This window comes from Mizuhopecten yessoensis, unplaced genomic scaffold, assembly GCF_002113885.1.
Source record: "Mizuhopecten yessoensis strain PY_sf001 unplaced genomic scaffold, ASM211388v2 scaffold2977, whole genome shotgun sequence".
Lineage (NCBI taxonomy): Eukaryota > Metazoa > Mollusca > Bivalvia > Pectinida > Pectinidae > Mizuhopecten > Mizuhopecten yessoensis.
In genome coordinates, this window is record NW_018404814.1 from 226,428 (window position 1) to 242,748 (window position 16,321).

Here is a 16,321-nt window from a genome sequence, read left to right on the forward strand (position 1 = left end):
AGGGAATTGAATATGGCTAATTAATAATATCATCTGTTTATTTGAAGAAATTCATTATTGAATAATTTCAAACTATATAGCAATTGTATCTCAAATATAAATATGGCTTATAACTTTGCCCTTCATTGTTGGTTGGCATTGGTATTAAAATCCAGCAAAAACAGTGTTCCAGTGAAAGTATTTGTGTCGTTACAGCATATGTATATTACAATTTATATCAGATATGATTATATTGATTATTGCTTGTTTTAGCTGTGGCTGGATTACAGATAAGTGCCTTGGGTTTTAGAGTCTCCCTACTGTCCTTACAGCACTCATAATACAGAATCATAATAGGATTATGGAAAGTTTGAAAAACTCCAAAGCATTGTGGGAAAGCGTGTTAAAAATTGAAAATAAGTCGCAGCCATGTTGAATTGGTTTATGCATTTTAATGATAAAACAAAATTAACATNGAATGAATTAATAATATTAATTGTTACAGATGCTGAAGGTCTTGATGTAAGATTAATTTTGATAATGTCAGAATGGCGATTGAAAACTTTGAACCGATCAAGTCAATGTGGTGTCCAATTGAAACACTGAAATATTTAAGCGACAGTGAAATGTCATGAATTGTGCCAATTTCCGAAGACATGTAAGAATTTTCTAAACTTTCCATTGATTTGTAGGCTACCCAGCTGTACTAGACATGAACACATAAATACCAGGATGTAATAGGATAGTGGTCAGTCCCATTGTGAAATTAAATGTCAAAGAAATACAGCAATGGATATCTGTCCTGCTAAGGAAGAATTGAAGTGATATTGTGCAGTCAATTAATTTACCTTCCAGTACGAGACATTTTGGTTTCCAGAATTATTCCAAAATTTCGGAAAAATATCTGCATTGTTTCAAACGGAATTCCCAACAGGGTTTAAAATCTTAAACACCCAAAACATTGCTAAATCCAATTAGGGAAGTAATTACTTGGATCTATAAGGGTCCATTACAGGGGTTTTCGAATTACACAGGGTTCGGTTAACAAAGTCTATACTGTTAGGAGTGATTATACAAGCCTTTCAATGACCGTCTATGTGTGTTGTAACGTTAGATAGATCCCCACCTAATCATTGTTCCGACCCTACAGTTTACGGCCGTCATTGTTATGTACCTTTAATCCCGGAGGAGTATTTCCGTTCAAGTGTATATCGTGTGTTATTGGCTGTTGTATATGGATGCAAGACGTGAAAGGAAATCCATATTTACGCCATAAACTAGAGTCTGTTGTGGGCTGGAAAAGAGATTTATAGACGTGTCCGATTCAATGTTCCACTTTGTCTACAAATCGTCCCGCGACTTGTATTTCATTTCTGGGTTATCGTTATTAAGTTTGTTTTGTTGCCTGTCAGACTGACGTTGTTGTTGCATTCCTATATTAAAACTCACCCACCGTACAATTGCTCAAAGAGACCGGTTATCAATTTCATGTGAATTTTTCGTTCAATTTCTGTTTTATTGGTCATAAAGGCCATTGATATTATGTTCTTCTTCGGCTTTATTTTTTGTGTTTGTCTCGTGGTTTTGCATTATAAGGAGATAAATGTTTTCTGCCAAATTGAATCAATAATCCTGGGACAGGAACTATTAAAACGTGAGGAAATTTTTACTGCACAAATGACAAGATGAAATGTATGGAAGGACTTTCTATGTTTGGGATTAGCTTGGAAAGAGTTTCATTGACTATGTATTTGGTGACGTATTTTGCCTGCAATAAGCCCTCGGTACTGTTTAGTCCATAAAACTTCATGAATTTGATCCTGTCTTTTTTCAGAAATGACCATTTGTCTTTAAAAAAAAATTAAGAAACAAATAGTGACAATTAGGGATGTGCTTGTAATGGAACATAGAATTTTTACTGGGAAAACTTTGGTAATGATGTCCTTGGTAGAGGGCGTGATTGATAGATTCTGTGTATTTACACCTGTTTATTCGTCCATTCTTCTGTCCAGCAAACGTTCGACATCACTTTAAGAAGTTGTTTCATGGGGTTCTTATTTTTTGCGATCACTATTTGCCATGAAAATTCAAATTGCGTAAATAGTAGGTATTTCATACATCTTTACTGTAGCACTAAGTGGTATGGCAGATAGATCTTAAGTCAGCCAGAATTGACAATTTCAGCACATCCATGTAAAATTTGCCTCCCCCCTTTCAAAACCCCAAAAAGTGAGCTGTCTTATGAAACAAAGGGCATATATTAAACAGACCTGTACGATCGTTATAGGAGTTTTACGATACCGCAGCTTGAACCTTTTGTGTAAATGCCATTGTTATTGAATGAAAGAAAAGTTGAAATTTTCAAACACGAAATGCTAGATAGGGCGACAAAATGTTGACTTCTATCGAGTATCGACGTTTCTCAGTTGTCAGTCGAATCAATGACAGATCGACCCATTAAAAACTGTCCCGATACTAGTCCATACACACAGTAGGAACCGTAAGTGAAACACATGGAGTTCTAATTGATTTTTCAAGTAGTTAAGGCAAATGTAAACTTAAAAGGACAAATGCTTGATCATCTACGGTATTTACTCAAGGGATTCAAAATGTTAAGAATCAATATATTTGAGGTAGCTGATTTTATCTCTATCTTGTACATTTGTATCTAGAAATTAATTTTGAATATGTTGTTGCTGTTTGAAGTCCAAATCTATCCACCTTGTCTACAGCTTTTTGCTTCTGTGGTAGTCATGGGGGAAAATTTAGTTCTACTTTTTTCATTAACATATGATTTACATATTTATAACCAATCTGGAAGTGTAAGATACGTTGTCCGACACCCATCCTTTGTGGTATTGCGTGGTAATGGGTTGTGATTTTTTCCCCATCTTGTTGTATATGTTAGTAAAATGCCTGTTATCACAGTATTCATCAGAAAAAAGTTATATTCTATAATGCAGTTTTAAATATATGCAAATTTTAGACTAAATGAACTAAGTTAAGGTGTAGTTGCCATAAATAGTTGATAACTGATTTGTTGACAAAAATTTGTCATGATTTATTGCAAGCTTTAATAAAACTTTTTTAACTAAAAACCCTCTGGTAGATTGATTGTAGACCTAAAACTGGATTGACAAATAAGTTATAACCAAAAAATGTATTTTTTTTACACAAATTCCAAAGGTCTGAGAAACAGATTATCAAACTTTTATATATAAAGTGTGTTATATATGTGTGTAATACTTAGGGGATCACAAGACAACATGCACTTTATTTTCATGGTAACTAATCTTCCAGGACATGTGGACGCCATATTTAACTTCAGCATATATATAACAGGTTTATAATTCTGTGTACATTAATTTCCCTCCTACATTGTACCATCTGAGTCAATCAAGCTCTTTTGATCAATTCCTCTTTGACAATGCACAGTTCTGTCCAAGTTAAACATTCTACTGATTGAGACTTTGCTTCCTTTTGACAATTCTGTTTGAGTCAAACATTTATTTATGCAATTTCGATTCCCCTTGAATTAGTTCCTGCCCGAGTCAAACATGAAAACTCAGCCTCTATACGCCTCCTTTAGATTTTCTGTTTGAGTCAAACCCCTCTGATAAAGTAAAACATGAAAACTCAGCCTCTATACTCCTCCTTTAGATTTTCTGTCTGAGTCAAACCCCTCTGATAAAGTAAAACATGAAAACTCAGCCTCTATACTCCTCCTTTAGATTTTCTGTCTGAGTCAAACCCCTCTGATAAAGTAAAACATGAAAACTCAGCCTCTATACTCCTCCTTTAGATTTTCTGTCTGAGTCAAACCCCTCTGATAAAGTAAAACATGAAAACTCAGCCTCTATACTCCTCCTTTAGATTTTCTGTCTGAGTCAAACCCCTCTGATAAAGTAAAACATGAAAACTCAGCCTCTATACTCCTCCTTTAGATTTTCTGTCTGAGTCAAACCCCTCTGATAAAGTAAAACATGAAAACTCAGCCTCTATACTCCTCCTTTAGATTTTCTGTCTGAGTCAAACCCCTCTGATAAAGTAAAACATGAAAACTCAGCCTCTATACTCCTCCTTTAGATTTTCTGTCTGAGTCAAACCCCTCTGATAAAGTAAAACATGAAAACTCAGCCTCTATACTCCTCCTTTAGATTTTCTGTCTGAGTCAAACCCCTCTGATAAAGTAAAACATGAAAACTCAGCCTCTATACTCCTCCTTTAGATTTTCTGTCTGAGTCAAACCCCTCTGATAAAGTAAAACATGAAAACTCAGCCTCTATACTCCTCCTTTAGATTTTCTGTCTGAGTCAAACCCCTCTGATAAAGTAAAACATGAAAACTCAGCCTCTATACTCCTCCTTTAGATTTTCTGTCTGAGTCAAACCCCTCTGATAAAGTAAAACATGAAAACTCAGCCTCTATACTCCTCCTTTAGATTTTCTGTCTGAGTCAAACCCCTCTGATAAAGTAAAACATGAAAACTCAGCCTCTATACTCCTCCTTTAGATTTTCTGTCTGAGTCAAACCCCTCTGATAAAGTAAAACATGAAAACTCAGCCTCTATACTCCTCCTTTAGATTTTCTGTCTGAGTCAAACCCCTCTGATAAAGTAAAACATGAAAACTCAGCCTTTGCTCCTCTTCCATCACTCCTTATCTGAGTCCACAGTCGAATTCTTTGCTCTAATTTGCTAATTCCATGTCTGTATCAAACATGCTAGACTCAACTGGCTTTACTCCCTTTCGACAATTCTTTGTTTGAGTTACCATGCTAGCTCCACTTCCGCACCCCTTTGATGCAGAAATTTGACTTTAAAGCTTTGATCCTCTTTCACAAATCCCCGTCAAACTTAGCTCTATTCTTTTCCCCTTTAAGACAATGCCTTGTCAGCAACAACAGTATGTTACGAGGAGTTAGTGAACTGTGTATAACAAGCGGATTGAAAGCTGACAGCTAATCATTTAGTAAATTTTTTAAATAAATCCAGGCAATGCTGGAATTGCAAACAGGAAGTGTCAGCTGAGGTCTCTTTAAACCTGCGAGGGGAAATAGAAAATCCAGCTTGACACACAGTAAATAACAATAGCTGGTAATAATGGTCTTAAATCGATATATATGTAGGGGGGGGAAAACGAGGTAAGAAAAATCACTTGTGTTCACTTAACATTGCATCACAGTTACTAATGTGAAATTTATTGGTGGATTGTTAATCCCTCACTCCACTGAGACATGTGGGAATCGAGGAACGTAAAAGGGGCGTTTTTTATACGAGAGTCGTATTTTCGCCATTTTTCAACATGTTCCTGGAAGATTCACTGTCGGTTAATTAATGAATTAAACACTACATTTAATTGTTGGAGCTGAGATTTATGTAACGATTTTAGTGGCGTTGTTTTCCTTATAATGGAAAAACACAATAACAATTTAGTCTGATATATTGCTTAAAGAAGTTGTTTGATAGCTACCGAAGGTCGCCACAGAGAAATGGGCACCGATTTCTGAGAATTAAAACGAGCGGTTAGGTTTTAATTTGGTTATATTAACTGCAGCTTCCAAAGAAGGCGTATTTGGTCGGCTCTCTGCCATCGCTTCTTGTGTGGGTTGTAATGTTTCAACTCTTTAAATCGACATCGGGGTTACTTCATAGGGTAAGACTTTAAAAGTCATAAGTAGCGTTTTCAATATAAATCAGTCATGATATCTAAGAATGTTTTAATGAAATAGATTCTATATATTTTCCTGCAATTGACGATACAAATCAAAAAAATAAGCTCTTAGAAAATAGGTCTAATTTGTGGGTGGCTTGAAGACACATTGTATGTGTCGAGTTTATTATTTATGAAACTTACTGATGCATTAAAACAAAAAATTACGAAGGTTCATTATTTTGTTATGACTGATTACAAATACTGAATTCGGAGTTGCTTGATTGTAAGATTAAATGTAGAAAACTGTTCGGATTCTTCAGCAAAATTTTAATGTGATCAACAATATATATGTGCTATGTCGGTTTTCCTGGTGTTTAATTTCTTTTTGGTTTATTGCAGTACCTCTATGACGACGCGGTGAAGATGGATTTGAGGTAAGACCTACTTTATTTTTACTTGTCATTAACGATGTCTAGATACAACTGTTGACGTTTAAACCCACTTTGCTGTGTTGTACTACTTCCTAATACATTAAACAGCATTAAACTAATTCCATGATCCCATAAAATTAAGATACATATTTCATGTTTATTTATTTTTTTAATTGCACATGTGATCATAATATTCTGTTGAATTAAAATGATCTTCAAAGACCCAAAATTTCTGATAGCTTAAAAATGTTTGTTTGATCAAATTTTCTGAAATCGAAATGAGAATTTTATTTATAAGGAAAGCAACTTCATACAAAGGATTCATAAAAGTACAAATATATGTTCAATGTTGTTTTCAGTATTCATTAACCAATTTTAAAATTTGTGAAATATTTTTTTTCAAAAGCGGTATATATTTCTAAAGAATGGAAAATTTTGCAAAATTCTTGTCATTGCTGTGCCAGCCCCATCTACATCCACCATTATTTCTATTATCTTTATTAGAAATGACGGAGTGGATTCACATAAGAAAACATGATGATGTTCGACATAAATCAGAATCAGTGAAAATTTGTGAACAAGCTATTCATTTGTTTTCCCACAAACTTTTAATCTTCCAGTTGATTGGTTAAGCTATCGTCAGTAGTTACATAAAATTGTCAATTTAATAACCACTTTCCTATATTATTATAACTGACTCTGTCCTATATGTTAATATAACTAGCACTTTCCGATTGCGAAGGTAAGTTTGAAAAATTACTTTCAGGTGAAAAATTGTTCATCATTTGACTGATGTATGTGTTTCGTTGTGAGATATTTTGCTTTATAAAAGTGATCGTTAATGATAATTAATCGTAATGATAGTATAATAACGTCGATAAAACCTCTTCTGCAATTAAGAGCTTATGTTCAGGAAGTAATACTTACAAACCAAGAGAGATAGGACTTGTGTGCATGTGTGGGCTTACAAATCTCTTTAGTATTGTGTCCATGATCAGCACGCACCTGTGTGTTATTTAAATTTACGAAGACAGTCGTTAACGAGAATGAACGTAAATTTCAATCTGAAATGCGAAATATGAACAAATTTGTGTCTCAAAATTTTCCGTTAGGTGTTTATTTAGAAAATTTGCGTCGGAAATATTTTAGGAATGCATTTAAGTTTCTATTTTCTTAATTGAAAATTTCATGTTTTTGCACCTTTTTGAAGATGAAAGGAAAATTGTACTTGTGTTTTTTTTCTCTCCTGTAAAACCTACCTGTTCTTTTACCTATACAACAAGTTTTTGAATCTACCAAACCGATTTCAAGAAAAAATTCAGTAGTTCATTTAACCTGAAAAATAACTGGAAATTAAATCTTTTTTTTTTTTGCTTGTTCTTTTTCACTTTAAAGAATTGAAAGGCCTAGATATATGTAAACAATTTACCTGTTTACAAACATACCAGTCAACTAGTTGCTGCTCATCGCCAATGAGTTAAATTTCAATTTTGATTTAATCATTAATTGCTCAAAAGCAAACTTTTACTTTGTACGTTTTTTCATGGTCGGATGTTTCCGGCTAAATAACCCTGATATGTTTACATTCATGTTGATTTCTGTTTTGTAAAGGTAATTTTTCAAGCACAGGTAGATTTTTATCCTCCCCATCTAAAAATAAAATAGCCTCTTTCATTTAATTTTAGATTTTCCACTGAAGTTTTAATGCTTGATGTCCTGTAAATAAAAACAACTGCTTGTAAAAGACTTTTCTATGCGTTTTGAAATGTACTTTTCAGTTTGATCATGCACTTTTCAGATGAACTTAAAAAAGATCGTGCACTTTTCAAGTGAATGTATAAGATCATGCCATATATTTAAGTCTAAGGAAAAATTGTTACTGACAAATTCATTTTGAAGTGAAATTGAATTTGATTTATTTAGTGTTTTATCATGTTGAGAAGAAGGGAAAACAAATAATTTATATGTACCAAACAAATATAAAATTCCCTCTGCTTTTTCTGTGAACAAGGTACGATGAATAATGATCCTTTTGAAAGTAATTTGTGAAATTCTAAATATGTTTTCTTTCAGTTTTCTGTAAATGTTTCTTATATTTTGTTTTTAATGAGAGTGATGAGAATATTTTTGTCTACTGATGCAAATAATTCATTTGTTAATACAGCAATATGTATTTTTGAAAGCACCATAGGAAACTCTGCAGAATTTAATACAATATTTTTCTGAAAAATTTATATACAGTACCAAGTCTTAGGTTAACTTCAGCATTTATTACTCACATGTATAAACTTTGATCTGGAATTTAACAAAAGTGTATATAAAAAAATGACCCAATTTAAAAAATATGCTTTTATTTAATTAAAAAGTGAGATCCATAAGACACAGAAGTTTTTTTAATTGTTTATAAGCCATAAAATCTGTTTTACAACTGCTGGTAGATGTTACTTTATAAAAAGAATACCTTATTAGCTCCTAAACTTAACAAGTGGCTCCTATGAACCATGGGCTCAAGTTTAATAAACCATACAATATGTTAATTACTACTGAGAAGGACAATATTAATAAACAAATTAAGATATGACCAATCGGACATGGCCTAGATGATATCTTTTTGACAGCTAGGTGTAACACAGGTAAAATGATAGTAAGGAAATGTTGGATTGTCAGTCATGCTCAAAGGATATTTTAAACATGATTTGGTTTTTATATTTGTGAACATGTTTCGGTTTTATAGTGGATTATTAGTGAGATATGTATGTTGCAATGTCTGTGAAAGAGAAGAGGTTGAGAGAAGGGAAGTAACTCCCAATAAAACAAGCAATGCTTTTTTTCTCCCCAAGCACAAATACTTGTAAATGAAAATCCAAGTGCAACTCTAAAGGTTGCCATGGTTACAAGATAGCTGATGCATATTAAAAATACGTTATAAATATGCTGTATTCATGTATTTTTTATAAACACACAGGAAGTTGGACGAAGATAAAGCTTTAAATATTTCAAGCTTTTCTTCCATTATCAAAAACAATGTGTAAAATGCTATCTTATTTGAAAAATTGTTGAAATGAACGGTATTTTGTAGAAATTTTCCTAAAGGTTGATATTATATCTTCTCCTATCCTGCAAAATATCGTTCATCGTCAAATCTCTCAAAATTTCCTCTTTTTAGATGCTCATAATAAATTTTAAATGTNTACCTAAATAGAAGTAACTTTTTTGTAACTTTTTTCGGTATGGGTTTTGGGTGAATTGTTTTGCGACTGTCATACACGATTCAGAAAATGTAAAGTATATAGTCATTTTTTTCTGAGATACAGTATGCATAGTATTGAAAATGCATATGAGCAGGTTATAAGTGTGTAAACTCATTGAATTGATCAAACTTGTTATTTAATTTGGTCTATAAGAGACAGGTGGGTTATCAGTGCTTTAAGCATTCAAGAAACCTACTGATGATCATTGGCATTGTTTTGGAAAATGAAAATAAATTGACAAATTTTTCATTTAGATTTTTACTGTTATCTGTTTTAGAATGAAATAAATGTACTTATTATTACTTCTACATGGGAAATATGAGAAATTATCATCAAATAAGAGTTGTTTTTCAATGCTGAAAATTAGTACTTTCCTCCGATTCCTGACTCACTCTCTCTGAAAGTTTTTTTCTTTTCCGGAATGCATGTTGTGTCACTCTCTTTTTAATAAATCAAGATTTAACATTTTTTATTAAGACAAAAGTTTTTAGGGTTCTGTTCTCCTAGATAATTTAACCAATTTCATTGACACCAATATTCTACATGAATTCATCCAAATCTTTCATTGAATACAGCTTTTAGCTGAAAGAGAATTCAGATTTATCAAATAAGGTTACATCAGGAACAGTCTGATGACCGCAGTGTACTCATCGCAGTGTACTCGTGATATGTGGTTAATGATATTTTGTTTGTGTTGGGCTTGAACAGCTAGGGCTTGACCGGGGTCACATATTGTATATAAATATAACCTGTAACAGGAAAACAGTTTATCTGTACCAGTTAACAAAGCATCATCAACTTGCTGACCTGTTCTTATAATTTTTAAATTTAGGACATTTCATCAATATTTAGAATTAAATGTTCTAGAATTCAAAAATGTTCACTTACAGTTTAGAATCATAGAAATTCTGATATTTTTTTGAGACGCATTCGAAAAAAACCTGAGAATTCTTTTTTGATATGTCAAGCTAACAAAACCAGTGAAAGTCGATGCCACATACATAATTATGTTTGTAGAAATTGAACGCAGATCACTATATATATATAATAATCAGATCACTATATATATAATAATCAGATCACTATATATATAATAATCAGATCACTATATATATAATAATCAGATCACTTATCAGGGATGTGTTAATTTGTTCGTCATTCTATTGTCCAGACTCTGATTTTCTATCATTGTTGACATGGTATTCTATACGATCTGTTTATATATGATGAACCGGAGTTCTATATAGCAGTACCTATATATCCTCGGAGATATTTGCCTGGTGAGTATATATATAGTATTTACCAGGAATACATTGTGTAGGTAGGGTTTATTTTATGATCATATTATGGACTGTTGTTTAAAATGACTTTTGCCGTTTTTGCTATTACATAATATCAGAAATTATTCATTTACCTTTTCACCGCTGTAGACCATAAAGGACTCACCCATATCAGTACATGGAAGAGTCTACTAAAGTTACATAGTAGTGAAAGGGTTAAAATAAATATTCAGTTTAACTCAATCACCCCTAAAATTTCACAATGAAATCTACCAAGCTTTGAATTGGAAGAGTTTAATGTGTCTTCTGGGGTGAATGAGTTTAACTGTAAAAACTGAAAAACGTTGATGAAAGTGACATTTAACTTGGTCCCCATGTACAGTTTAATCTGCCTAAACAGAACTTTTTCGTTTTTAGGTCACCTGAGACAAAGTCTCAAGTGACCTGTTGCGATCACCTTTTGTCCATCGTCGTCCGTCATGCGTCCGTAAACAATTTACATTTTCGACTTCTTCTCCAAAACCCCTGAACCAATTTCAATGAAATTTTGTAGAAACCTTCCATGGCCAAAGGTTGACAAACAGAGTTGCCGGTTTGGTCCACGGCCCCCAGGGGCCTGAGAGGCGGGGCCAAATAGGGTCAAATTGACTAAAATTTCAAAAATCTTCTTCTCAAGACCCAGATATGGTAGAATCAAATACTCTTCATAGATGGAAGGGTCTTTAAGGTGCTTTACCAAAATTGTGAATTTCTTGACCCTGGGGTCTCACCTTTTCCCCTGGGGAGGGGGTAAACTTTACTATAGTTTATATAGGGAAATCACATTTTGGACCAACATTTGTTTAATTGCCATTGGAGGTAATTCAATTTAGGTTAGCATTATCAGTATTATAGGTAGCAGTTTGATGGTATGCACATATGAGCCCTGACTGACCGCCAGGGGCTGATGGGTGGGGCCAAAAAGGGTTGACTTGACTGAAATTTCAAAAATCTTCTTCTCACGACCCAGATATGGTAGAATCAAATACTCTTCATAGATGGAAGGGTCTTAAGGTTTATGACCCTAGGGTCTCACGTTTACCCCCTGGGGAAGGAGGGGGGGGGCAAAATTTATTATGGTTTATAATGGCAAATGATACTTTGAATATTACATGTAAATAACTTGATTGGAATTATAACCCTAAGTTGACAGTTTGATACTTTGAACATTTTGAGCCAGCCCGTAACCCCCAAGGGCTGTAGGGTGGGGCCCAAAGGAGTCAGTGTGCTAAAAATTCTTCATTTTCCTTGTTTAGAATCAGAGGTGCTGACTTCAAATACTTTTTAGTCTTAAATCTGTATGCTAGATATTGAATAAGGTGGTTTTATTGTTTTTTGTCACTGAATAATATTTCTGTTCGTGTTAAAAACAAAATCTCTCTGTATAAATATATCAGGTGACCGTTAAGGCCCATGGGCCTCTTGTTAAGTTTTAATCTGGAAACCTTATAAAAAGGACCTTTAGCCATGGTAAGCTTCATATGTATGTGTATTAAAACTGTAATGTTAGCCTGTATAATTTGAACATAAGTGAAATACATAAATATATATAACTGTATTACCATTCTAAAGTAGTTCTTGGGTCTTTCAAATAGAGTAAAAATTATTTTAAGTAATTTTATAATTTAAATGACCATCAAAATTTTAAATTACATTTACTGCGTCCTGTGCGCTGGTGTATTTTGACCTCTGGAGTGTTGTCAGATTTGTACTTGACATGATCATGCAGGACCATTGTATTCATTTGTCAAAACTTTATCAGTTTGGATAACATTATAAATTACATAATTTTGTTTTAAGAAAAATGCTGCATTGTATCAGTAAGTAATATGGATTCGGCAGTGTCAGATATCAGGTAACAGAACAAACGCTTAGGCCAGCAGAGCTAATTCAATGAAATGTACAGTAGGCGTTAAAACTAATGCTATCTGTGATACCGGAGCGTGTTGATTGTGACTAAGTTATATATCTGATCCATGCATGACCAAACTTTACAAAAAGAGATGTGTATTTTTACGACTTAATTATGATTACGTAGCTGGTGTTTTGAGTAATTACCCAAGCGCGTCAATCGGGAAGCTCGGCGTTCTATTTAAGTCTGTACTTCAGCGTAGCGTTAGGTGTACTATTGTAGATATATATATAAATGTAATGGACTACAGGTAGTTCAATTCCTGTCGAAAAACATTTCTGGCTGTGTGAGAATTGGTGTGATTTCTGTATGACAATAGTTGACGGTGGAACCGTACACGGAGACGAAGCAGACGACAGACGACCGTCACTGGGCAGACACACAGGTTTGATACAGTTGTTGTACATGTGCCTACTATACCGTGTGTTGTGTCTAGTCGTAGCCATTCAACATGATAGAATTAGGTATTTGTAAAGTAAGCGTCGGATCCGGGTAGGGTTTGCATCAAAATCATATATGCTATACTAGGAATTGAAGGGATATAAGCGGTAATAGAGGACTCGAGGCTTCCTAGAGCCATCAGTTCTATTGTCTGTATATTAAGTTCTATGTATTTTTCACAATCTTCTAGACATTTAAGTATCAAGTCTCGTAAAACTGTGAGAAATACTGTTATACTGAAAAATCCTGTAGTACTATGAGATTTATTAAGTAATACAGAGAAATCTCTGTAACACAGTGATAATTCCTGTATTTTTCTTAGAAATCCTGTAATACCGCGTTATTTATCCTGTAGTTCAGAGAAATTTCTGTAATTCAATTATAATTCCTGTAATACTCCTAGAAATCCTGTAATAATGTTAAATCCTGTAATTCTCAAAGAAATCACTGTGAAATTCATCCAGTAATACTGAATTTTTTTTTAATGCTGTGAAATTATGTAATATGGTGAAAGTAATTTTCTTGAAAAGTAATGTGCGAAATTCTGACATAGTTATAGAGAGAATTCGGGAAAGGCATACATTTTGTTGGGCCGGGGATATACGGAAAGAAGGTGGAGAGTGTGTGGTAATTATTTCTTGTTGGACAGAAGGGGAGGTGGGATATCAGGGATGTAAATGTTTAGGTGGAGGGGATGAGGGAGGACGTATACAAATGATGACCAATAATGATTAAAGGGTATTTATTCAAGACATTGGGAAGGTCCGGAAGAAATGATAGAAAACGACAGAATAGTTATTGTAAGTAAGATATGATTTAGTAAGTCAATATAAAGAAGTAATATTTTGGCATTTCAATGCGCAAAGTTATTATCCCACTTCACTGGCACCATGAAAAAGATTGGAGGTCGAAACCCTCCCATTGAAACTGATAAATGACCTCAACATGAATGGGAAAGTCTATCTATGTAATAAGCTTGTAATGTTAACAGCCAATTTTTGTCGAGAAACAAGGACGAAATAATACAATAAGTGCACCATCGTCTAAAATAAGACAACTTTTTGCTGTTTGGTATCTCCTGCCTGTTAGACCAGCTGTGTTACATAATCAGGTATTTGTGTATGGCGACTACATTATTGGAATTCAATACTTCTCTTCTTTCGTACGCTCAGCATTTCATGTTAAAAGTGAGGAGTTACAAACGTTCTCAGTGCACCTCAGTGAGTTTTAAAGTCACAAGCTCACTGACCTGTTTAAAGCCGATCATCACTTAACTCCCATACAGATTTCAATATTTATCTTTCTCTGCGTAATTCAAGCGAACGTAAGTATAGCAGACAAAACGTAATAGATTTCAAGCTGTCAGTGTATCAGAGCAGACTTGTTTACATCACAATCGCAAATTTACATATGGTTTTTTTTTCCCCAAACACAACGTGTTGTATTTTCATTCTTTATTGTTATTGATTTCTAAAATAATAGGGCGTAGCTTCATGCAGATCCATTTTTCATGGGGAACTCTTGTGAAATCTCCCGTTAGGGAAATCAGACGTTGTCACCCCCACCTTCTAACAATGTGGTTTGTATCTCCACTGCTGTATTATTTATCATGTGCAATTTTCTGAAGTTGTAGGTTTTTCAGCATGGGTGGCAATGAAGGGAAATAAGATTGTGTAAACATATCGGAGTGATCTCCCTTGCATCAAAAACAGCTTGAAGAAATTTCAAATAAAAGAAGTAAAAAAAGAAACCCCCAAAAAAGATTTTGTTGATTACAAATTAAAATGCATTTGTGAACTTTGAAGTTTCAGAAAAAGGTTTTTTCCCCCTTTTTGTCTTTCTGAAGTTAAAGGGTGTATTTTTGCAGCAGGAATGTTTTAATTAGATGCATCCGTCCCAGGAGGTAGAGCTTTCAGGCATCATGATTTAATCATAACATGCCATACATCAATAGCTTGTTTCCGAGGTCTACAACACTCGTGATTACCATGACATGCTTTGTAGGGTTTGTGGGAAGTTTTTCTGTGGATTGTTAAGACTCGGAATATTATGATATTGTCTACAAATTTAAAAAAAGGATGAACAAAAGTGTCGCAGTTAATTTTGTTTAATCGGACGTGTGAATACTACGATCTTAGTGGTTGTACTGTTCTGCCTAAAAATGGTTTGCAATTTCATATTTAAAATCTTAGCCAACATGAAGTTTTAAAAACGTCTACTCTCCCAACTATTTTCATAGTCAATGTACAACATTTTTACTAGCTCAACATGAGTACTGATATAGCCTTAGGCATCTACTAGTGGAATTGTGCACTTCTGCTTGTGACAACATGGGTCAGATTAGATAGTATGCCAGATTACACAGGTTTAATTACAGATGGGATAACATATATAATGTTGTGTTAGACAGGTACCTGACCAGAGAGGTTTGACTTTAGCTTGATATTGTGTATTTTTAAGGTTATTGAAAAAATATATATATATATAAAGCTAAATGTAAAAAAATTGTGTATGAAATACTTTGGTAGAAAAATGAAATGTTAAAACTAAGGGCAAATAGTTCAGTAGTGTTTATTGTAATGTTATGGTCCTCTATTGTATAGTGATCATCTGTACGATATCATATTCCTAATAATTATATTGTGTAATGGGGCAATATTTGTTCTCTCCTATCAATTAAATTCTATTCATTCATATAAGATATAATTAGATAGTCTAGTGTATATATGTAAACAGAACCATTATCCCTTTTACACAAACTTAATATCGTAAGCATAAACGTGATTTGGAAAAACCAGGAGAGGGTGTTTTTGCAGAGATTAGAAGTAGAGAAATGGACAGACGCTGAAAAAATCCAATTACGCAGCTTGATAAGGGGTATACAGACCCATCTCTGTCTCCCCCTCACTCCCAGCCTAATGGAGTATCGATCGATCACAGAATCGGATCGAAGCTGGCTACAAAACAGATGCTGCGAGGTCTCCGATGATCAAAGTGTACTTTTTGATGTCATTCACACGACCCAATGTTGCTGACCATCAAGTCAGAAAAGAAATAACAAGTGGACAACAACAACGACCGCGTAGACTTTGATAATTAACCAAAGTTTATCGAAGCCATGCCAGGAGGAATAGGGAGGGCAGCGTGGACTACTGATCGTCTGGTGGTCCTTTATATAGATACTGTATCTGTCTGAGGAGTCAACGTGTGACAAAGATGTCTTTATCTATATACAACGACCCTTCTATGTCATTATCAACAGCCAGGTGACAAATACATAGACATCTGTTTTGGAGAAAAATGCCAAGGATGGATGACAAAATGAATTGCTTAC

At 34.0% G+C, this 16,321-nt stretch overlaps 1 protein-coding gene and 1 long non-coding RNA gene across 15 annotated transcripts in view; one reads left to right on the plus strand and one right to left on the minus strand.

The window, feature by feature from the left end:
* Nucleotides 1-16,321, plus strand: part of LOC110446740 (nuclear hormone receptor HR96-like) — a 291,811-nt gene that overhangs the window by 197,660 nt on the left and 77,830 nt on the right. For 12 of the 14 annotated variants that reach the window (XM_021492033.1, XM_021492039.1, XM_021492031.1 and 9 more), the window contains one exon: nt 6,033-6,067. In XM_021492033.1, the coding sequence (XP_021347708.1) occupies nt 6,057-6,067 (11 nt within the window). In that variant the 5' untranslated portion in view covers nt 6,033-6,056. Of the gene's footprint in view, nt 1-5,603; nt 5,634-6,032; nt 6,068-12,712; nt 12,932-16,321 lie in introns of those variants that run through there. The other 2 variants (XM_021492040.1, XM_021492041.1) reach the window with 2 other exon arrangements.
* The window catches only part of LOC110446742, a 145,034-nt gene that overhangs the window by 101,351 nt on the left and 27,362 nt on the right, over nt 1-16,321 (minus strand). The window lies entirely within an intron of this gene.